General features: G+C 52.6%; 1 protein-coding gene across 1 annotated transcript; it reads right to left on the bottom strand.

Annotated features, from left to right (window-relative positions):
- YWHAG (tyrosine 3-monooxygenase/tryptophan 5-monooxygenase activation protein gamma) lies at positions 1-20,963 on the bottom strand. Its single transcript, XM_038158075.1, has 2 exons — positions 20,701-20,963; positions 1-3,511 (listed from the first exon to the last, which is right to left on the bottom strand). Exons 1-2 carry the CDS (start codon positions 20,785-20,787, stop codon positions 2,855-2,857), a joined length of 744 nt encoding a protein of 247 aa, XP_038014003.1. The 5' UTR covers positions 20,788-20,963; the 3' UTR covers positions 1-2,854.
- Positions 20,964-22,591: the final 1,628 nt, after the last annotated feature.

Here is a 22,591-nt window from a genome sequence, read left to right on the forward strand (position 1 = left end):
AGCGCTGACGTCAGATCTGTAAGTTTATTTGCTCAATGTACGACGGCTACATAATGACTCACATTCATGATATTCCATCACTGAGGAAAAACTGCTAAGAATGGTCCGTGTGTGAAATAATTCCTTACAGAAACACGGAGTTGGAAAAATAATCACTGATTAGACCTTAAAAATAGTTCACTGCATAACATGACAAAAAGCACAAACAAAGGCTCATTCAAAGAACACAGTCATTGTTCTCCTACACTGTAATAGTTATAATTTCACCATGACGAACACCAGACATTAAGATTAAGCTAACACTGGTGTTTTCTTTTGCTTTTTTTTTTTTTTTCCTTTTTAAAAACAAAATCATATATAATTGCATGTCACTATAGCAACATCCATAACAGATCAGTTTGTTACGATCACTATTTGGTAGAGCAAACTTTACCCCCGAAAAAAAAAAAAAGAAAGAAAAATAAATTAAAAAACTTTAAAAAATTTTTGAAGACTATTTTGTCATAGGAATACATAACATCTACAGTATAAGTTAATAAATTTCAAGCTACTGTATAGAAATACGACACTAGCATGCACAATATTGTATCAATAGAGTAATGGAGCAGTAATCATTTCACTGGAGAGACAGTATCATAGGCAAGTGCATCTCTTAAAAAATGAAAGAAACCATTCAAGCTGCTTAAAAATCAAGTCCCTGACCCCCACTCCGTTTTTAGCCCTCTTGTGCCATCTCTCCTGCATAAGTTTCCTAAAGCAGCCAGAGCAAAAAGCCAAAAAGAGTAGCAATTATTTGGAGAGGAAAAAGAAAAAAAAAAGAAAAAAAAAAAAAGGATAGGTTTTGTAATTCCAGTAAATCACTTCCAATTATACAGCTGGGACAGCACTGCTCACGGGACACGGGGGCAGAGGAGGGAGGTCAGCAGCCTAAAGCATCTCCCGGTCCCGGCACGCACCGGCACCGCGCACCCCTCGCCGCGGGACGCTGCGCCCCCGGCTCCCCGGGGACCCCCGGAGCAGGGGCACCCGGGCCAAACAGGGCCGTGCCGGGCCGTGCCGGGGCTGGGGCGCTCCCGGGCGGCGCTCGGGGCCGGAGCCGCGTGGGTCCCCCCGGCAGCGGCAGCGGCAGCGGGAGCGGCGGTGCCGTGTGTGCCTCACCACCACGCGCCGTGTGGGGCTGGCCCTCGCAAGGGACAGGGAAAGCCTGGTTCCAAAATCAGCCTCGGAATCGCGACAAGGAGTTGAAGCATGGCTAGAGCACGAGCGCGGGCTCTCCTCGCTGCGCGGCGCTGGGGGAGCGCTGCAGGGCGCGGCACTCCGCGAGCCAGAGAGCAGCAGTGAACCTCCAACAACCATGGAAAAAATCAAAATTAAAGCTAAACTCACTCAAAAATGGGGTAAGTAGTACCTGCTAAGCAACTGAGATGCCCCAACTCCCACCCCCGGCCGGATCAGACAGACTGAGAAAAGATTTTGCTAAGAAGAGAACTAAGTTCCTGGGCTCCCGATGGTGGACAGAAATGTCTATGATTGTAGCTCTTCCCTTGAGGAATTTCTCTACCAAATTAGTGTCTAAGCTCCTGAAGTTCACTCATTACACCACAAGCTTCCCCAGGAGAAAGGAAAACACACCCGGCTTCCCTGGTGACAAACAAGGGAGCCCTGGGTGCTGGAGATCTGCTGACAAACCTCATGGTACAGTGGGAGAAAGTCAGGCAGAGTGAAATGGCAGTGCAATCCCTGAGGAAGCAGCTGTGGCACCTTAAATCAGGATGGTCTTTTGAAATACCAAACACAGTACATGACATACAGACCTGAATGCTCTTTTTTTTTAATATTTTTTTTATTGTTTTTTATTTAAGTGGCATTTTTAAGTTTAAACACTTCCCCCTTTGTCTAATTAAGTTCTTAAACCTTTTGCTGTGGACTTAAAATAGTTGAAACAGCCGCTAGCCAAGCACCTGTTAAGCTGTTGACCAAAAAACTAGAGCAGCTTTGATGTTCCTCGGGCGGGCGGTCTTCTTGCCTTGGGCGACACAGAATAGCTAAAGCCAGTCCACAGGCGAGGACTGCTCAGGAAGGCAAGCCAAAAGAACTAGCAAAAGAAAGAAAAACAGACAATCAAAGGCTTGATGTCATATGGCTGTAATGTAGAAATACTGTAAACTGCAATTTAGTGTTAATACTGTAAGCTACCCTAATAAATATCTCAACCAAAAAAAAAAAAAAAAAAAGGAAAAAAAAAAAAAAAGATTGGATGGCCTAAATCCCAGGGCTTTGCGAGCCCCAAATTCTTTAGTTTTGTTGGTTTTATTTTTAATTCCTTCTCAATTTGGGGATTTGCAGCTGCGCCCTGGCAGGCAGGGCGCTGCAGAGAGAGGCCCCGTGACGTGGGGCGGGCACACGGCACCTGGGCTGCGGAAACAAACGCTCGAAGCCTTACTGGAACCACAGAACTCCCTTTTTTTTTTTTTTTTTTTTCCAAATGTTTTTGCGTTGCTTTCCTTAAAAATGAGGGCCATTCCATCCACGCAAATTCGTCTTAAAACCCTTTTTTTTTTATTTCTAGCAATAAAGTTAAATTAAAGACAGCTCCACTTGTATTAATAATCTACAGAACAGTCCATATGCCAGTGAGGCTGCTATTCCATACCAGCACAGCCAGCCTGACTTCCACTAGTGGTGTTTTGGCAAAAATGTCAACGAGGCAATCAAAGACAGGTTGTGGGGGGCCTCCCTGGGAAGGTGTCCCCTCCCTTTCCCTCCCCCACCCCGGACCCCCCCCCACTCGTGGGAAAAAAATAAAGACTGCAGTAGTTAGCATCAGCGTGCGGCTGCCAGTCCATCGGGGGGTCTAGTTGTTGCCTTCTCCGCCGTCGTCGTCTTGCTGATCGCTCGTCCAGAGCGTTAGGTTGTCGCGGAGGAGCTGCATGATGAGCGTTGAGTCCTTGTAGGAGTCCTCGTTGAGGGTGTCCAGCTCGGCGATGGCGTCGTCGAAGGCTGTCTTGGCCAGGTGGCAGGCCTGCTCCGGCGCGTTCTGGATCTCGTAGTAGAAAACCGAGTAGTTGAGCGCCAGCCCGAGCCGGATGGGGTGGGTGGGCTGCATGTGCTCCTTGCTGATCTCGTGGGCTTCGCTATAGGCCTTCTCCGAAGACTCCACCACGGTCGCCCTCTTCTCGCCGGTGGCCACCTCGGCCAGGTAGCGGTAATAGTCCCCTTTCATCTTCAGGTAGAAGACTTTGCTCTCGTACTGCGTCTCGCTGCAGTTCTTGATCAGGTAGTTGTCCAGCAGGCTCAGCACATCCTGGCACACCGCTTCCAGCTCCTTCTCGATCTTCTCGCGGTAGGCACGGACCATCTCGATCTTCTTCTCGTTGCCGTCCGCAGAGGTCTTCTGCTCGATGCTGCTGATGACTCGCCAGGACGAGCGCCGCGCCCCCACCACGTTCTTGTAGGCGACGGACAACAGGTTCCTCTCTTCATTGGACAGGGGCTCGTTCAGCTCTGTCACCTGCGTGGAGAGAGGGGAGGCAAAAGAGACGTTTGGGTTAAGCCCCAGCCTTCTGACACCCCCATCACACCTTTGGGTGCTCCTGTGCATCTCTAGAGAGAGGCAGGGGGAGGCAGTCGGCTCGCAGAGTCCTGCTCTGTCATCCAGCTCTGTCTCTGCTCCCATCCCAGCAGGAGCCAGCTGGGAAATCGTGCTGTGGTCCAGAGCCACAACAAAAGGAGCAGGCGTTGGGTTTTATGTGAGAGATCAGCATCTTCCGGAACGAGAAAAGTCTTCTAGGAAAGAGATGCCTTTCACCTGTAGATGAGAGATGGGCTTGGTGATGCAGGGGAGAGGGACAGTCAAAGCAGGAGGGAGGAGATGGTCCAGGGTTACGAGCTACCTGCATGGACTGACACCACCAGAGCTACAGGGTGTTCATCCTTTCCACTTCCCACAAGCACGGGGCACGCTTCACAGACACCCAAAGAATCTCTGAGGTGGCACAATTACAACTGCCTCAGGCACCCACACAGATGAGGACTTAAAAGCTCACAGGTGAAGGGGAAATCCCCCACACTGGGTTTTCCTCACTGAGGTTAACAGTGTTACCTGCCTCATGCACCACAAAAACCACAAAGGGATTACGGAGATGATGAGCACAGAGCTCCCTCAGTAACTGGGAAACATCACTTGGTATCACAATAATCCCATTCCAGCTCCCACAACACCTGGGCAGCAGCTTTGGCCAAGACTGCACCAGCTTCCCACGCCCAGGAGCAGGAGGAGCGCTTGCAGCAGACAGGACACCACGCAGCAGCTGCACACGGCTGCTCCCCTGGGCCAGTTACAGCTGCCAAGTGCCACTTTGAGCCTGGGCATGGCCACTGTCCCCTTTCCCCCAGGACACGCCCCCACCCCACATCCACACCCTGGGAATCAGGCCACCAAAGCAGGAACCTGTGAGCCACCTCAGGCAGTAAAGGATTAGGTAATGGTTTGGACGTGAAAGGCTTCTGCAAACACTGAGTCACTTTCACAAGGATCTGTAAGGACAAGGTTTGCTCCAGATAACCACATTTATGGTGGGGAGCAGGAGGCCAAAGGCCCAGCCCAGGACCTCATTTGAATGGCCTTGAATGACTCACAGTTGCTCACACCATATTGACCTGCACATTCCAGAACATCCACTCCTCCCGCAGCTCTTCAGCCATGCTCTGGCTAATGTCTCCTCCCAAAACCAGGCTACAGCTAAGCCTGTTTCCCCCACAGCAAGCAGAGTCTCTGATCAGACCCCCTCTAGCCCTTTCCCTCAAGGCAGAGACAGCAAGCAGACCCTCCACTCCCAGCCCCGCTGCTGTGTGGATCTGTGCTGCTCCATGGGATGCTCTGGAGCCTGGCAGAGGAACAGCAGACACCCCTTTCCCATATGGAAGAGGGTCTTCCTGTGCAAACCAGCACAAGTGCTTCTGCTGCAGGGTAAGAGAGGGAGCAGGGAAATGGGTGTCACGTGAACGAGGGCAGGATCTCCTGGGACTATCAGCAGCTGCCAGCGGCACAGGACAAAGAGCACAGAGCAGGATGCCAGGGCAGCTCCCAGTGCTCCCGCCCAGGGAAAGCAGGGCAGCGATGCCCGAGCCATCCTGCAGCTCCCAGTGCCGGGCCAACCCTCACACCCCTCTCCTAGCCCAGACAACGGTGACTGTTTAACCACAGGGCCCTGGGATCCCTGTGATATCCTGCTTCCTGCAGCAGGGCCAGGCAGGGCACAACCACAACGTGCCCAAATCCCCGTGGTGGGACACTGGCACGCTGCCTCCAGCTGCCTGCTGTGCTGAGGTCTCTGCTCTGCAGTTTCACAGAATGCCTCCCTTCGTTCTTCCCTCTCAGTGACACCTGCACAAACACACAGCAATGATTCTGGGGGTTAAAGACCTCTTTGGGAGCACAACCAAGGTGTCCCTCTGCCCCAGAGCTTATGGGCTGTCTGTCCTCAGAGATACCAAAGACTCCATCAGGTTACCTGGGGGCTTATCCCACCTAAGCTGCTCTGTTTTGAGTGAGGGATTTGGAAATAGAAACATCCAGAAATCCCAGCCTGAGTTATTCTCTTCCAGCTGTAAATGGAGTGTCCAACACCAACAGCCATACAGGAGACTCACTGATTCCAAGAGTTTTCTGTCCTGCCAGGGGTTGTGGAGATTAATCACTAGATGAAATTTTGCTTTTAGCAAGGTGCTCCCTGAGAAGAGACACCAGTTTTGAAGTGAGGAACAAGCAGGTGCCCCACAGCCACGTCTGCAGATACTTATCACTGCAGGAAGAAGTAGATTTACCTCCTCTCACTAGAAGAGTCTTGCTGGAGGACAGATTTATTAAAACTACAGGGAGTTTCGTGGGATTAGCTTTGCCATAAACATTTTAAATTCGAAGCTATTAAGGATTACGGAGGAAAGTTGCCTGTCAAAATCCTTTCAACAAACTGGCTGACAGATGGAAAGTACACCTGTGGAGACAGCAGATTCCCCTAGGGAGCTCACAGGGAGCTTGTAAAAGCAGGAAGGGAGCCTTGTTAACCATGTCTCTGCTTTCTAGCAGGACCCAGACTCCCAGGAAGGAGCACTGCAGAGACATGGCCAAGATGTGACACAGGGGGGGACAAGGACCACGGCCCTCAGCACCAGGAGAGGGAAGAGGCTGTAGTCCCACACATTTCAGTTTGCAATTGAGCTGAGGGAGGAAAAACACAAAACCATCTGGCTCTTGCATTCCCAGCAGGAAGAAAATGCAAGATGCCCAGGACACAAGGTATCAGACAGCAGGGTACACTGAGCTGCCTTACCAGAGTCAGAAAAAGGCAGAAAAGATGTATCCCAGGTCCAGCTGTCTTTAAGGACATCTCTGCCCTCGGTCTGCCCAGAGCTGCCTGCCTGTGCATTTCCTGCCACAGCCCCTCCACACTCCAGACTGTGCAGTCACTGTCACTCTGCTCTTCCCGCAGCACTGCACCAGTGCCCATCTCCAGCAGAAACCACTGCCACACCTCTGTACCAGCCTGCCACATGCACGTGGGCTGTGCCTTCTCTGCAGCCTGTGCTGGCCAAACAAATGCTGGGGTTTGTTTTTTTCTTACACTGCAGGTACCAAAACAAAGTGAGTTCAACCAAGCCACTGGCTAAACAGCAGGTTCTGATACACTGAGTTTGTAGCACTGCACTGAATGCCTCTGCTATAACAGCAAATCAGGCAATATCCTGCATCAGGCCTGCATCACACTGCAGCAGTCACTTTATGGAAGGGCAGAACCTTCCCCCTTAACACAGACCCTGAGGGGGTTTCACCTCCCTGAAGAAGGGATCAGGTCCCCTGATGCCATTTCCAGCACTGGTACATGGAGTCAGAGACTTCAAATAGCCAAAGGAAAATCCTAGTTTGGCATCAGGAGGGCTTGGCAGCAGCACAAAGCCATCAGCCCCTGGCTGCAGTCTACCTGCTCTTTGGGAAGCACAGTCAGTTTGGAGTTTTACTTCCCTGGCTGCCAGCAGAGAACAGCACAATTTGCTCTGCAAATCCCAGTAACTGTCCAGCCTCATCTCACTCTTGTGCTCATGGAGACTGGGGAAAGAGGCAGGAGATGCATGAGCCAGTGTCAAGTCCTGGATGAGGCACAAACAGCCAAGGACAGAGAGCTGATCCACACGGTGGAAACCTGATAGAGGAAAATCTTCTAGCTATTCTGGAAAAAAAGAAAAAAAAAGAGAGAACACACCTGCCAGGAGCAGACTGCACAAGGACACCTAGGCAGGGAGTGCAGGGAGCTTGGCATGGAGCAGTCCACGCTGCCAGGCTCTGGCTGGGAGGCACATTCATCACCAAGCTGGAGGACACTGCCAGTTCCAGTCTCACCAGTTCTCTGCTGGCAGTGTCTGCACCACCGAGACTCCAGTGCCCTTAAGCCACGGGGAAACTCCGTGAGCTCCCGTTAGACAAAAATTTCTGGAAGTTTAGGGTTTATACCGCGCAGGACAAATTCAAGCCCTCTGATTTGCAGCAAAGCACTGCAGAGGCAGCACCATCTCTGAGAAGGTTTTCCTGATTTCTCCACTACAGCTGGAGCTCTGACTCAGCACCCTGCCCAAAACCTGGCAGGCTCCCGGCATGCCCGAGGATCACGTTGCAGCCAGGCAAGCTTCAGCCTCTTGAAGAGAAGCCAGGGAACAAGCAAAACTTTACCTGTGCCTAATGTCAAGGTATGTAAACTCCAAAAGCCCAAGGGTTGGTTCTACAGCACCTTCTTTCTGGAAGTATCCTGATTAACAGGCTTTGGTGAGACCTACGGGGAAGGCTTGCTCCCAGAGAACAGCAAGTTAGGTTGGTTAGGGGCTTATTCCAGGACTCCCATCCTCCACTTCCCACCTTGCATGAGCAGGTCTGAGTATACTTCAGGAAATGACTGTTTTTGAGGCCCTTTCAGTGACTGCAGTGAAGATCCATCACAGGACTTAGATCTACCTGTTTATTCTTGCACACTTTTCACTTAGTTTGGTAATTAAGTGCCCACCCATTTACAGCTTCTGCCGGGCTTTGATGTCTTATCTTAAAGCAGACAGCACTGGCAAGCTGACAGGACCCAGAGATCCTTCCCTGGGGAATACCATCAGCACCTGGCAGTTTAACCCATGTTATAAACCTCAACACTTGCTCTTCTTATTGCCTAAAAGAGAATCTGAGTCCTTCAGGACATCAGACAGCTACAAAAGAGTGAAGCTTTCCTGGAGAGACAGAGACAGCCATGAGAACTTCAAACTGTTCACTGAGAAAAGCTTTTAAAGATCATCAGAGCTCTTGTCCCACCAGGATACACAACATCCATTTCCCCTTCAGCACTCATGCTTCCTCTTCTATCTACAGCTCCTGCAATGTGTAATTAAATTCCTTATCTCTCCACACAAACCCTAGCAGCACCTTGTTTTCCTTCACATGCAGCTCGTTAGTCTGAGCTCTGGCCTGAAGGTCCCATTCTGTGTTTCATTTTTTGAAAGGCCAATGTGCTTTTGAAAAGATGTTATGACCAAGCCCAAATACTGAAATTCCTTCTTGGTCTGGCAAGGGGAGCAACAAGCACACAACTCCTCCAGGCTCAAGGAGCTGAAAAAGGTCACAATACCTGCAGACATGTCACCTCCCCCCTGTCTCCAGCTGCTGTCTCATGCTGGGATCCCACCACCCATGAGCAGGGACAAGAGGACATGGCCTCAGGCTGTGCCAGGGCAGGTTAAGGCTGGACATCAGGAAGAAATTCTTCAGAGAAAGGGCTGTCAGGCATCAGAAGGGGCTGCCCAGGGAGCTGGTGGAGCCCCCATCCCTGAAGCATTCAAGAAATGCCTGGACATGGCACTAAGTGCTTGGTCTGGTTGACAAGGTAGTGACTGGTTAAGGTTGGACTCTAAACTTGGAGGTCTTTTCCAACCTTGATGATTCTGTGACAAGACCACCTTCAGCAGCCCAAGTGCTGTCATTTTGGAAGGTCATGCCTGCCTGTTTTTTCCTGTCCCCAGCTCACCCTAGCTTGAAGAAATGGCTGCCCTCAAGCACATGAAATTGTCACCATTACCCAGCAGCCTGGTGAGAGTCACGACTCGATGTCACACAACCTCACCAAGAGCAGCTTCTCCCCAAGCACCAGCGTGAGCTGTCCTACAACTCCATCACAGCAGTCAGAAGGATGCTTTTCTTAAGCACTGTCCTACTTTGGCGAAGTAGGCGTGTGTTAAACCAGACCTAAATCTAAAATGTTACCAGATTGGTTTGGGTTCTTTTCCCTGTTGCCTTGCCTTCGCCCCCATGTCACACTTCCAAAGTGGAAGTCACACCATAACTGCTTCTCTCCTTGCTGACCCCTTCCGCTGTCCTCTGCTCATGTTTTAATTCACTGTGGCCAGGGTGGTTTTGGGCTGTAGGTCAAACCCTTCCTCTCGTTCCAGACAAGACCAAAAAAAAAGCACGTGCAGGCTGTGGGCAGACACAAGTTCCCCACTGTCTTCTCGTCTGCCTGTTTCACTATGAATAATCCCCTACTAGTTCCTGTTTTCTAAGCTGGCAGGGCCAGCTCACGGCACAGGACAGCAGCTGAGGGCACATGGGATGGCTCTGCCATTACATTTCAAATTGCCCCCAGTGCCTCAAGGACCAGTGTCTGCAGAGAACTCTTTATTGCTTGTAGCCCAACTGCATCTCAGAGGCTACTCAGGCACTCCAGACACTAATTAGGATTTCTGCATGTTCCTACACTTAACAGCAGCTTTCATCCCCCTCTGCAGCCTTTATTACTTAAGGCGACTTTGAACCACCCAAGACAAAGTCTTCAAACTGGGAGATGTGGAAACCAAGAGCTCATTTATTTTATTGGCCTTTGTAGCTTAATAACTACATGTGATTGCACTGCATTCAGGTTTGATCAGTCCTTGGAGCCTGCAGACCTCCTGATCCAGTTTCAGTGTAGAGAAAAAGCAAATTTCAGTTGGAGAAAAAGCAAATTTCAGCTACTTGGGTCATTCTTGCACATGGAAAGTTGAAGGGAGCCAAGGTGAGAACGCCAGTAAGAGCAGCAGAGCTCTGAGCTGCTCCCTTCAGTGTCTGGCAGCAGCATTTGGTGTACCAGCCCTTATCTGCAGCACTACAGTCCCAGCACTTGGTCTAACGACTCTGGGTTTCTTTCCACTACAGAACACCTGGGTGCCATTGATTTGTGTCCCTGACTTCTTCTGCAGCTTGAGATAAGGCAAACGTGAGGGAGCATCTGCCTGCCATGGCTATTGTGGACAGAGAGCAGCCCAGACACATCCCAGTAACCAAGTGGAAAGAAAAACCCTGGCCTCCCAGCTTTGTGTATGTTCAAGTGTTCTACAAACAGACGTTCAAGGAGCTACAAACCATTTCTGAGTTAGCACTGCACAGTCCTGTCACAGGGAGCTGCTCCTCTAGCCAGTATGTGCTTTCTGAGCCAGGAAGGAATTATGCTCAAGTTTTCTTGTTTTCCTTATTAACAGCCTGATTCCCATTAGCCCTACTGACAGGCTATTAAACAAGATGAAAACTGGCTGTAGGACAACTTGTTTCAGCATCTTGCTGCCACTACCTGCCTCATGCTTATTAAAAACTCTCAGGGAGAATGATTGACCTCTGTTGGCCTAGTGCCTTCCAGCCACCAGATGGGAGAGAGCAGCAAGGCCAACCACATCAGTCCCAGGATTGTCACTCAGGGCTCATCACACCATCCCTGGCAGATGGGATACCAGCACCTTTGCCTGCTAACTACAAAGTAACAGAAGGGATGCCAAGCTATTCCTTCCCCAGGATATGGCAGGCTGGCAGCATCATCTGCCCACTGCTGTGCTCTGTGAGTGCCTCAGCAGCAGCACAGGATCACCACCACCCTTCTCCATCACCCAACAGCTTGGGGAGCTCTCCTGCCTTGGATTATCTGCTCTGTTCCCTGCTGACAAGCCTGTTCTCCAAGCTCTCTGCTAAGCACGTGGAAGACCGGTGCCACAGCGTGTCACTGCTGTGAGAGCTCAGATGTGCCCCTGGAGCTCACAGCAAGTTTCAGGAGCTCAGAGTTGATCCGTTGATCCCTTTGGAAGGAGAATGACAATTCATGGTTGCTACAGGCTCTTCTGGGCTGCATTAAGCTTTTCCAGGTGAGAGCTGAAGAACTCTTCAAGAGTAACTGCGGCTCTTTCCTCAGAAGCATTTCTGTACAACATTTCTGTTGGGGTTTTAAAATTTCTGTTTAGGCATTATTCCTCAGAAGATTCCATCTACTGACAGGCTTTTGAGCTGAAGCAGCCATTCACAGGATGGTTACTGGCTTAAGACTCTAGAGTCTTAAGACTTGGTCCCCACAAAAAAGATGGTTTTTTCTTTCCAATTTATGGTAAAACAAACCCAAGCTAGACAGATTTCAGGGACTGTAGATAAATGCACCAAGTTTCATGTGGGGAGGGTGTTTAGTGCTGCTGGGAGCATTAGCTGCTTAAAGATTTACCTCACAGCTTCCAAGGGTACTAATCTGGCTCAGATCTTAGTGCTTTCCTGCTCACCTCCAGCCCCACTGCCAGGCAGTAAGAATCCTGCCACCAGATCATCAAATCCTCCCCAGAGCGTCAAGTGCCAGGCCTTGTCCTTAATCAGGGGCTCAAAAACTGCCTGTGCCCATGACCTCTACCTAGCTGAGGCAAGTGGAGACAGAAGACATGATGTGCCATGGGCAGGCCACCCCTAGGCTGAGAGCAGGTTCTGGTTGCTGGGAGAGCCTGCTCCCATCCTGCTGGAGCAGGATGAACTGGGCAATTCCTGTCTGCTGGCATGGCTTCCTCTGGCGTGGCAGAGCCACTGCTGCCATGGCAGCTGCAAGCTGCTGCTCCAAAGGGTGAAATGGGAGAAGCTGCAGCCGTGCAAAACTCCCTGCAGTGAGCATGCATGATTTTAGCTGCTCCATGTCACTCCCCCAAACACTTTGGGAACACCTGGTTGGTGCACATCAAGGTACGATTCTGGAAATATTAAAAACAAGCACCTCACAAGATTTTTGCTCTAGGTCTCTTGGTCTGCAGATCCAGCAGTTCCTTGGTGTCTCAAACATGTTTTAGCAGATTAAGCAAGAGACTTCCCAGAACACCCAGGTGGATTCCTGCATGCCAGCTCCACGATAGGTTTAATTTCTACATCATTGAGTAAGGTGATTATCCCTCCAGATGTACTTTACCCTCCCACTGCTTCGGGGATTTCAGGCTTGATCTTACACACCTCTAGCAAAGACAATTTTCTTTAATTTCTTAAATGAACTTGCAGAAAAGAAGAAAGTCAAGTTTTTGCTCTGGCAGCTTTCTGGAGCACTGTAACAGATTTTAAATTACAAGGAGGGTCACTTTACTATCCTAGATCCAGCCTGGCTCCAGCCATCCCCTCCCAGCCTCTTCTGAAGCCCAAGGGACTCCCACCACAGATTTGATCTCAGTTCATCACAGGTGACAGAACCCCTCAGGTGCCGACGTCATCTTGACACCAGCAAACACAAGAAGCCAAGCTCCCAAATTCTAGGTAATGAAATATTCACTCCATGTAACAAAGCCCAACAGCATCAACAGCCAAAGCTCCAACGCCTGCCCCAGCTGGGTGTAAATCAAAGGCTGTTAATCTCCCCCAAGTTCTCATTCACTGCTGCATTAGCCTTTTACAAGTAGAGATCTCCTACAGCAATTGTTGAGCGTGTCTGTTAGCACATGGCACAGCAACAGCTTCTCCACCTACTATTAATAAACTTGATGCTGCTGAGCACCACAACTGTCCAAACAACGTGTCCATCAGCAGCCTCGTTAGCACTGAGCCTGAGGCTTCTCACCGGTGTTTTTCTAGAGCCTTGCTGAAACCATCTTAGAGAGGAGTCAGAAGCTCGCTGACACGCCAAGTAGCTTTGCTTGGTACGTAAGCAAAGACACATCCCAAGCAAGCCAACCCATCTAGCAAGATCAGAGGGAATTTGCAAACAATTAAGGAATGGTTTGCACTTGGAATCCCTGCAGACTTGTGCTCGTCCAAGCACAGCTGCCTCAAACACCCATACACGGACTCAATTCCAGCATCTCCCTCACAGAAGAAAAACATTAAGTACTCTAATCCCTAATCTGGGGATCACTTTAAGGGAATCTCACGCCATCATCGGTGACATGTTCTCTAGTTACTCTCCTACTGCGATTAACTAATGCACTGCCCCTGGTCACTAGATCACTAGCTTGGGGCCAAAAATCAGGTTTGTTTAATATCTAATTGAGCATGTACTGGGTCACGTCTGAGATGTGACTAAATCTGGGTTAGCACAGAAAAACCTCAAACTGGGGGAAGTTTGCCCTTAAATAGGCAGACAAAGGCTTTTGTTTCACCAGCTACATGAAGGCTTTGCTTTTGAGAGACAGTCTTGTCAGTGTTTCCTGCAGCCCAAGAATTGCTGCCTCATCATTTCAGCTCCATTTTCCAGAATTTACCATTTCTGAGCTTTTCCAGACTATACCAAGATAACCAGCATGAGACTCCAGGGTGAAGATGAACCCTTATGATTTACCAGCCCCAGCAGCTCCCAGGGCTCCAGCCCACAGGAGGGATCAGAAAGATGCAGCAGCTCAGCCTCAGTGTCATTGTGCACTCAGAAAAGATGGACAAAGCCATCCCACTGTTGAGCTCCTCCCCCAGGCACGCTCCTTACCCAGAGATGTGGGAATCCCACATCTTGACATCTGGATTCTGGAGCAGAGTCAGACCTCTTACTTAAGAAAATAAATAAATTTAAACAGCAGAATAAAAGTAATTTTGTCCCCATTTTCCTTCATTTTAGGCTGGGAGGATGGACTTTGCTCATTAGATCAAGCAGCTGGGGAAAAAACATTCCCACAAAGCCATTTCATTTGCATGAGGAAAGAAGAGTTCCCTCACCTTCAGTGACCAAAAAGCTGCACTGGCACAAGCACAGGCAGAGCCTGGCAGCCACGGCAGAACGTTTTATCTCAATGCCACCAGCATAAAACCAGCCACCACCATTTATCTGGACTGCTTCTTCAAGTCAAGTCAAAGGTTTCAGAGGCTGAAGGACAAAGCCACCCAAAATCCAGCACAGTGACCAATCTACTGCTACTTCCCCTTGTTTTAGCTGTTTTCCAGGCTATTACTGCCCAGCAGTGACCATCACCAGTCAAATCGAGTCAATACTTATATTTTCACTTAATTTTTGCTTCCCAGACAAGGCAGTTGCCATCTTCTAGAAATGGCAGCTGCCATTTCTCTGCAGTCGCATGAATCTAACACTGGAGAACAAGACTTCAGCTAAGGACCAGTCAGGCTAGTTATCTGTCCAGTAAAGAGCAGGAGTTGTTGAAGGCTTTCAGCTTTCCAGAAGGAAAAGACAAAGACTTGACTAGCGAAGGAAAGAAGGTCTAAGCTGGCTCCAAACCAGTTAGCACATAAATACTCCTCCTTTGGAAAAATCTGTCATGAGCTGCAGAGCACTGAAGCGTAGGAGAACGCCTGGAAGCATCGAGGGTGCAGCAGCTACCTCAGCCCTGCCTCACAGCTTTGCCACAGTGAGGTGGAAGATGATGCCTGCATCCTATCGAGGCTGTCAATGGAGAAACGCTTGGGAAGCCAGGCAAATCCTGTTCCTCTGTGCTTTGTACTGCAGTTATTCTAATATGCATTCACGTTTTGCTGGCAGCTCAGGAGGCTGAACAGGGCAGAAGAGCACAAGGCAGAGTCCTAAATGCCTCAGGCATTGACTCACCCTGGGGAAAAGCTCCCTCAGGTCAGACTGGAGGCATTTTCCAATGCCTCCTTCCCTGTACCTGCCTCTGAACAGCCTGGTGTTTGGCTGGGATGCCAAGCAGCCAGCTCTGCTCTGAACTAGTCTGACAGTCCTCATGGCTCTTCCCTGCCAGACTGGAATTGAGCTCCCAGCACACCGCTCACCTCTGCCAAGGAAAAAGCAGCACCAACAAGTTCAGCAGCGCTCCACATCCAAGGACACGTCTGAGCTGAGACAAAGCCACCTCCCAAAAAGCAGCTGGTTACTCAAGCACTAGCAGTTGGGACACACAAAAGCTTGGATTCTTTTTCTCCTAAATATGTACCCTTGCACACAACTTCTGTGCATGGTTTACTTGGCATGAAGCTGCTCCAAATAGAAGCTCTAGAGTTCAGTCAGAGTTGGTGCATTAGGGCCTGCCAGATGTGTCCCCATCCATGGAGTTTTCTCCAGATGTCAGGTCATGGCTACCACTCTCCTCCCAGCCCCTGCTCCATCAGCTGCACCCTGAGCCATGCTTCTCCTTCTGTCCTCAAGAGCAACAGCCAGTAGATCCAATTCTCAGCTACAAGCCTGCAGAGGTAGTAGAAATATCAGGCTTTGAAAATCCTTGTCCTTAGGATTGTGGCCCTGGGGTCACTCAGCAGCCTGGGAACAAAACCCAGCCCCCCCATAGGCTAATGGGGTCCATCAGGTCACTTTTACTCCACCTCCCTGATCTAAAGCTTGGCAAAGGCTGAGGCTGCTTATTCCTACTTGGAAAGCCAAGCTGAGCATGCTCCTGAGCAGCACTAATGCTGCTGGCCCAGGCACAAGAAAAGAGGTTCAGTAATACACATAAAGAAGGGGAAAAAGTATGGTGGGGATCCTCAAATTAAGGAAAATCTTAATTCTACCAGCTGCAGAAGCTGAGGTAGGACCATGTTTTTCATCTCCCTGATCAGAAACCAAACCTCAGCTGCAGGAGGCAGAGGGATACACCACAGTTATGTGGATAACCCTCTGGAAAGCACCATCCAGAACACCCATGAGAACCGCTAAGAGGATGCCAAAGACATCATCCTGTGGCCAAGAACAGTGAATACGTCCCTAGATGCTGGAGTTTTCACCCCAGGAAACATTTCTGGAGCTGAAGTTCTGTGGTTGTCCCTAAATTGCTGTTCCTGAGTATTCCAGCAAGCCCAAGCACACATCAGCAGTGTCCAAGGAGTTTATTCCAGAGAGCAACTTTGGGATCAGCTGGTGAACACAGCTGGGGCAGATAGGGTTTATCCACTGACATTATGAAGCTTATTTGTTGTACTAAAGCAATTAAATCTCCTGTGACCCAGCCATCTTTTTACACAAGAAGCAGCAAATAAAGGTGGTTGAAAAAAAAATTTTAATAAATCAAGAGAACTCCCACCAATCTTTTTGCACTTTCATGGTTAGACATCATCCAATAGATCTACTGCATGAGCCCAAATAACCCAGGGGTTCATGGAGAGCCCTTGCCCAAGTTTTACTGTGTCTATGTCCCCAGGTATTATTCAATTGCTATATTCTCCATCACAGTCTCAATATCCCTTTTGTTTAGTTCAAGAAGAGCTATTTTGGGTCCAATCCACCCTGGCTGCTACACTTGGCCAACTAAGAAACCCAGCGTGGTCTCGTAAGTCAGCGACTCTTCCTTAATGGACTGAGTAAGAACTCACGGGAGCTCAAAGAGGAATTTCTAAGAGCTTGATGTGCTGAAGACTGGCCAGTTACTGCGAGCAGCGTCCACTGCAGTCACATACAGGGCACACTGCTACCTATCTGTGGCTTAGAAGCAGATGTGGCTCAGGCTACTGCTACGAGGTCCCAGGCTGAGTCACACAGAGGCAACCCCACACTGTGAACCTCTACAAGGACAGAAGGACGGGAGCTCCTGACAGCCACCATCCTGTCCTGACCATGGACCTCCAGGAAGGAAGCCCTGCTCATGAGTCAGGCTGTCTCCAATCTAGCAGCACTGCAGTCCCCCCGTGGTCTGCAGGCCCTGTGAGGCTGGGCAGCCTCAATCTGCCTGCACAAGAGCATCAATGCTGCCATTAGATGCCAACAGCTAATGACTGCACCATCCACCTCGGCGCTGGGAACGGTTTCTCCAAAGCCTTCCCCAGCCCCCCTGGGAAGTGCTACTACAGCAGCTCGCACTCCTTGGTCCCCTCCCACCATCACAGATGGCCTGCCCAGCACTCCTCCCGGAGAAGCCTTTCCACCTTCACCACCCTTTTGTCTGTGTACACTGCGAGCAGAAAGCAGCTAATCATCCCTGCTCTGCTTCCTGGGGACTCTCCAGACAGGCTGGATTTGTGTTACTACCCCTTTTTCCAAGGGTGAGCCTGCCGTCTGTGTGAAGCCTTGCTACCAGCACTGATACACTGGATGTGGGGGATGATGACCTGCCCATCTGACCATCACGGGAGAAGCCCACGTACCCCGTGCCAGGGAAGGCCTGCAATTCCCCATCCTCACGCTCCTCCTCCACCCACACTGGCCATTTACTGCGCCGAGCTGTGCTGTCTAAAGCTTGGAGCAGCCATCTGCTTTCCAGCATCTCCAACAGTGCCCCCTTCGCACCCACACTTAGTGGTCCTTGCATGCAGCACAGCCACGGCCCTGCTGCAGAGGTTGGGCCCCCCAAAGTCGAGCAGTCAGGTGTGGGGGACAGCCCCACACCTACGCCATCCATAGGTGCAGTGCAGTAATTCTCCCCACACACTTTTAAAAGATTACTTATTTCCTGCTTAAGTTCTTGCAATCATTTTGTTCATTCACCTGCACACCCCCTCCACACAAAGGTCTGTGGGGAGGCACTGCTCTGCTCCCTGGGCAGCGCTGGCCAGGGGCTTGGCAGGGCTCCCAGCCCCGGAGAGCCTCCAGCAGCACCGCTCTGCCCAGCTAATGGATATCGATCCCTGGCGTGGGCTCGGACAGCAAAGCTCTTCCTGAAGCTGAACCAGACAAAAATGCATCTTGCTCCAACCACCAGCACTGTGGGAAGTGAAACTCCAGCAAGCAAGGCCAAGGCCAATGTCTGAACACACTGAGGACCAGCAGAGAGCCTTCCTGTCACCCAGCACCTGAAAGGGCTGATGGTACCCCCAGACAGCACTGAGGTGACAAGGGACGTGACCAAGGTCATGAAGACATGCCCTGGATCGATGGGCCCAGCCCTGAACCCTTCCTGGGTGTGGCATCACCTTCTGCTCCCTCTGGTAGGTGAGGGGACCTTCTGTTGTTTTCAGAGACCCCCCCCAGTAAACCTGCCCCTTTTGGGGCAATCCTGCTCCTGCAGCAGCAACATAACTGCAGGTAGCAATCGGGGGCACTGGCAGCTAGCACTTCAAGAAGGAAGGAGCTAGAAGTTATTAGATATAAATATTATTTTTGAGAAACTATTGCGATGCCAGACATCAGTAGATGAATCAGCAGACAGCAAGAACCCCAGCACACCATTTCCATTTTAAACCATTAACACAGCCATTCAGCACAGGCTCCCAAGCACACAGGGCTGAGGCTGAACAACCCACCCAGCTGCCCCACGCGAGGCGGCCGCCAATATGCAAGGGGGAGATGAAGCTGCTGGCAAACGAGCCTCTTTTATGCCCATCATTGACAGGTTTGAAGGGAGAACCACCCAGCATTTCTCAGCAGGGTGCTAGGCAGGGCTGGGCTTGGAGGGCAGGATGGCTCTGCATCACCTTCGCTAGGCGCAGCCCGCATGCTCTCTGCTACCGCCTGGGTGCATTGCAGCTTGGACCATGGCATATGACATCACTAGGCGTTGCTACGGAAATGAGTGCGAGGTCATCAGCCTCCCGCACAACCGGGGCTGGGGGCTGGGCAGCGCACGGCGACAACCGGCTGTGACACGGCTGTGACATGGCCGTGGCCGGCGGACCGGCCGTGCCGGAGCCGGGGCAGCGCGCTGCAGAAAGGAAGAACAAAGCTGTGCCTTTTGTTTGCTGCTGAAGGGAGGCGGCAGCGCTCCCGCTGGGGATCGTTTCCTTGCCGGGCCAAACCACCCGGCAGCTGGTAAGAGGCGTTAGCCCGGGTTACTGTTTCACCAGGGCCCGTAAGGAAAAATCACACATACGAGCTCTTCACAGCACCTGGGGTTCGAGCACCCAGCCCGGGGAAGCAGGCTAAGAGAAATGCACAGTGCAACACGGCTCTGAGTCCCGGGCACATCCCTGCTGGCTTTGTCACGGCGGCTGCATTATCCGTAGGAAATGAGCTGTAGGATCTGCTCACACAGCAGGCTTTGCTTTAAAATGCATAGATGCCGCTATCAGAAAATGGAATAAAAGCCACAGTGCAGCAGAGGGACAGCCCGGCTGGTTTAACGTGATAATATCTCGTTCCGATTATCCGTATTTCATTCCTCGATAAGACATCTCCTCCCTCCCCGGGCTCGGGCTGTGACAGTTTTGTCTGTTTGATAAATGCAAGGTTATTGACAAAATGGTGCAATATGGGCAAACAGAGCTGCACCCACGGCAGACTGCGACATTCCCAGATCGGCATTCACTTTTCATCAGCCGGGGAGGACACCCCAGCTCCCAGCAAAGGTTCAGACCTGACTAAGAAGACAAACATAAAGAACAGTTTTCCCCTTTAAAGCACCCCCTCCCTCCCTCCACCCAGTCTAGCCTCTCTGCAATATGACAAATGCAGAATCTTCTGGAATGACTTGATCCTGCCTCCCACGATTGCTTTGTTTGCAAGATCAGATCAGAGATATGTTTTTTTTCCCTTCTTATATTGTCAAAATGTCAGTATTGAAGGGGAGCGTTCAGTGTCACAAATCAGATCAGCCTGCTATATGCAGAGTCTTTATTTTAAGAGCGTGAAATGAATACAACATGACTCAATTCATAAATCTCCAACCAAGAGCAGTAAAAATAAGAGCTTTGACAGTGAAAGGGCTCCCGATCTTTGGGGTCAGGGGCACACATCAGCCCCGGCGACCACGCGTGGGAAGGGATGCACGGGGAGGCATTTCGGCAGCGGGGAGAGATGTGCACGAAACCCCCCCCCCCCCACCGGGTCCCCCCCTGCCTCGCCCTACGGGGCCCCGAGCCGGTGTGACCCCCCCGGGCAGCGCCGCAGCCCCGCCTGGCTCCTCTGCCCCGCCACGCTCAGGCACGGTGGGGAGGGGGGCACGGGAGGGGGGAGAGAAGAAATGCGGCTGGAAGGTGATGTGGGGGGCTGCAGGGCTGCGGAGGCAAGGTGCCCCAAGGCAGAGGAGAGGATGTGGGGGTGCTCTAGGGCAGGGGAGGGGGATGCGTGGCGCTGGGGGGGGGCAGCGGGGCAAAGCGCGGGGCTTAGAGCAGGGGAGGATGGGGGGCGGCTCTGGGGCACAGGGGGGGTGGGGGCCCCGGAATAAGGGAGAAGATGCGGGGGGGAGGGTTTAGGGCAGGAGAGAGCGATGTGTGGGGCTGGATGCGAGCCCCCAAACAGGCGAAAGATGCGGGGAGGGGGCTCTAGGGCAGAGGAGCAGGATGCATGGGGCTGGCTGGGGGCCGCACTGCAGGGCAAAGGATGGGTGGGGGGGCTCTAGGGCAGGGATGGGGGTCGGGAGAAAGCAAAGTAACCCTGGATCGGGAAAAGCGGCGGGAACGGGACTCAGCTGGGGGTGTCGGAGGGCGAGGGACCGGGGCCCGCACACCCCCGCGGCCCCCCGGCCGAGCCCGCCACCCACCGCGGGGAACACGCGGGAAGGGCGAGGGGAGGGCGGCCCCAGCGGGGCAGGAGGAGGAGGAAGGTCTGTATGTGCGTGTGTGTGTGCGTGTGTGTGTGGGGAGCGCGACGGCCGCGGGACGGGACTCACGTTCTTCATGGCGGCCGCCATGTCGTCGTATCGCTCGGCTTGCTCGGCCAGCCGGGCCTTCTGCACCAGCTGCTCGCGGTCCACCATCTTCGCGGGGTCCGGGGGGGAGAGGGGCGAGGAGGCTGCGGGCTCCGGGAGGAGGAGGTGGAGGAAGGAGGAGGAAGAGGAGGACGAGGAGGGCGCGGCGGTCTCGGCGCTGCTGCGGCTGAGGCGGCGGCGGCGGCTGCGCCCGGTGCTGTGCGCGCGCCGCGGGCCACCACAACCCCCCTGCGCGCGCCCCGCCCCGCCCCGCCCCTCCCCCGCTGCCCCGCCCACCCCCCGCCCGCGGGGCACGACGGGAGATGAAGTCCTCAGGTGCGCAAGCGGTGCCGAGTTTCTTCAGCACCGGCTCTCCCTTCAGAACTACACCTCCCATCGTACCCCGCGCCGAGGCACCGGCCCCTCGCCCCCCTGGGCCCCGCCTGTGCTGATTCACCGGAGCCCGGGCCGGGTGGGCCGCGGAGGGCGCGGCCCGGCCGGGAGAGCGGGGGGGCCCTCGGGATGGAGCCGCGGGACGGGCGGCCCTGGGGATGGAGCCGCGGGACAGCGCCGGGCGCGGGCCCACGCAGGGCAGGGACGCGCCGCAGGCCGCGCACCCTCACAGCCGGGTGCCGCTGTGGCCCGGGAGCCGTTCCAGCATGGACGCGCTCAGGGCGGGGACGCTCCCGCGGCCCAGGCACGGCCGCAGGCTGGGCTCGCACACAGAGCGGACTCGGGCATGGCCCCGGCCCGCTCAGAGCCCGCACGCACCGCACACGGCCCGTCCTCACCGGGCCCACTCGTAACCCGGGCCCACGGAGAGCCCACACACGGCACACGCAGGCCGTGCCCACTCGGGGCCCACGGGTGGCACAGCCTGGAGCCGCCCACAGGCTGGTCTGAGAGCCTGGAGCCACACACAGCCTGGTACCACTCATGGCCAGACCTACTCATGGCCCGTGCCCACACACAGCCCACGGGCACGCACAGCCTGGAGCCACGCACAGGCTGCTCTGAGAGCCTGGAGCCACACGCAGCGTGGTACCACTCATGGCCAAACCCTCTCATGGCCTGTGCCCGCTCACATCCTGATCATACAGCCTGAACCCACCCGCAGTCCAAACACACTCACAACCAGATCCCACTGAAAACCCTGATCCACTCAAAACCCAGCCCTGTTCCCATCCTGGTCCCACTCACAGCCCATGCTCCGTTCCCCCATGGGGACCCTGCCAGTGTTGCTGTGCCTGGGGTCTCTGACACTGTGGCACTGCTGGGCCAGGTCATGGTGACACATCTTGGGGTGAACCCATGTCCCCTGCTTTCCCCTGCCCCCCTTTTCCCACGGAGAAGAGCATTCCCACTGGAGATCAGTGCTGGATAATGGACAATGACAGCCACCTTGGGCACGCAGTGCACTCACTCATGGATAACCTGTGGGATGAAAACGTGTCTGCTCCAGCCATGGGGAGAGCCACTGGGAGTCGTAAGACATCCCACTTTCCTAAAAAAATCTATGGATAAAGTGATGCTGAGAGGAGACTACAGCACTGGGAGGAATGAAAGGGTTTAATGGATCCTGTTTTCCTAAAAAAACTCTGGATAAAGTGCTGCTGGGAGGATGCTGTGGCACTGGGAGAAAGGAAAGGGCTCTAATAAACAGAGTGATCCCAATGGAAGCACTTTATCCTGCTTGGAGAGAGCCAGGCAGTGCTGATGCACAGATAAGCACTGTCCTTCACATGCCACGTGTCCCTGGCCCTTCCCAAAGCCACTGTCCTCACACAGGTGCTTTGGGATGTGTGGGGATGAGCTCGGAGGACTCAGCCATGCCCCTGTGCCCTGTGGTTTCCTTCTGAAACCTCACAGGAAG

This window comes from Motacilla alba, chromosome 19 (genome assembly GCF_015832195.1).
Source record: "Motacilla alba alba isolate MOTALB_02 chromosome 19, Motacilla_alba_V1.0_pri, whole genome shotgun sequence".
Lineage (NCBI taxonomy): Eukaryota > Metazoa > Chordata > Aves > Passeriformes > Motacillidae > Motacilla > Motacilla alba.

What these genes read in the sequence shown, in the direction of transcription:
- YWHAG (XM_038158075.1), bottom strand. Translation starts at nt 20,787, where the DNA reads ATGGTGGACCGCGAGCAGCTGGTGCAGAAGGCCCGGCTGGCCGAGCAA. An exon ending in TGGCGGCCGCCATGAAGAAC is followed by an intron (nt 3,512 to 20,700) that starts GTGAGTCCCGTC and finishes CTCTCCACGCAG; the next exon opens with GTGACAGAGCTGAACGAGCC.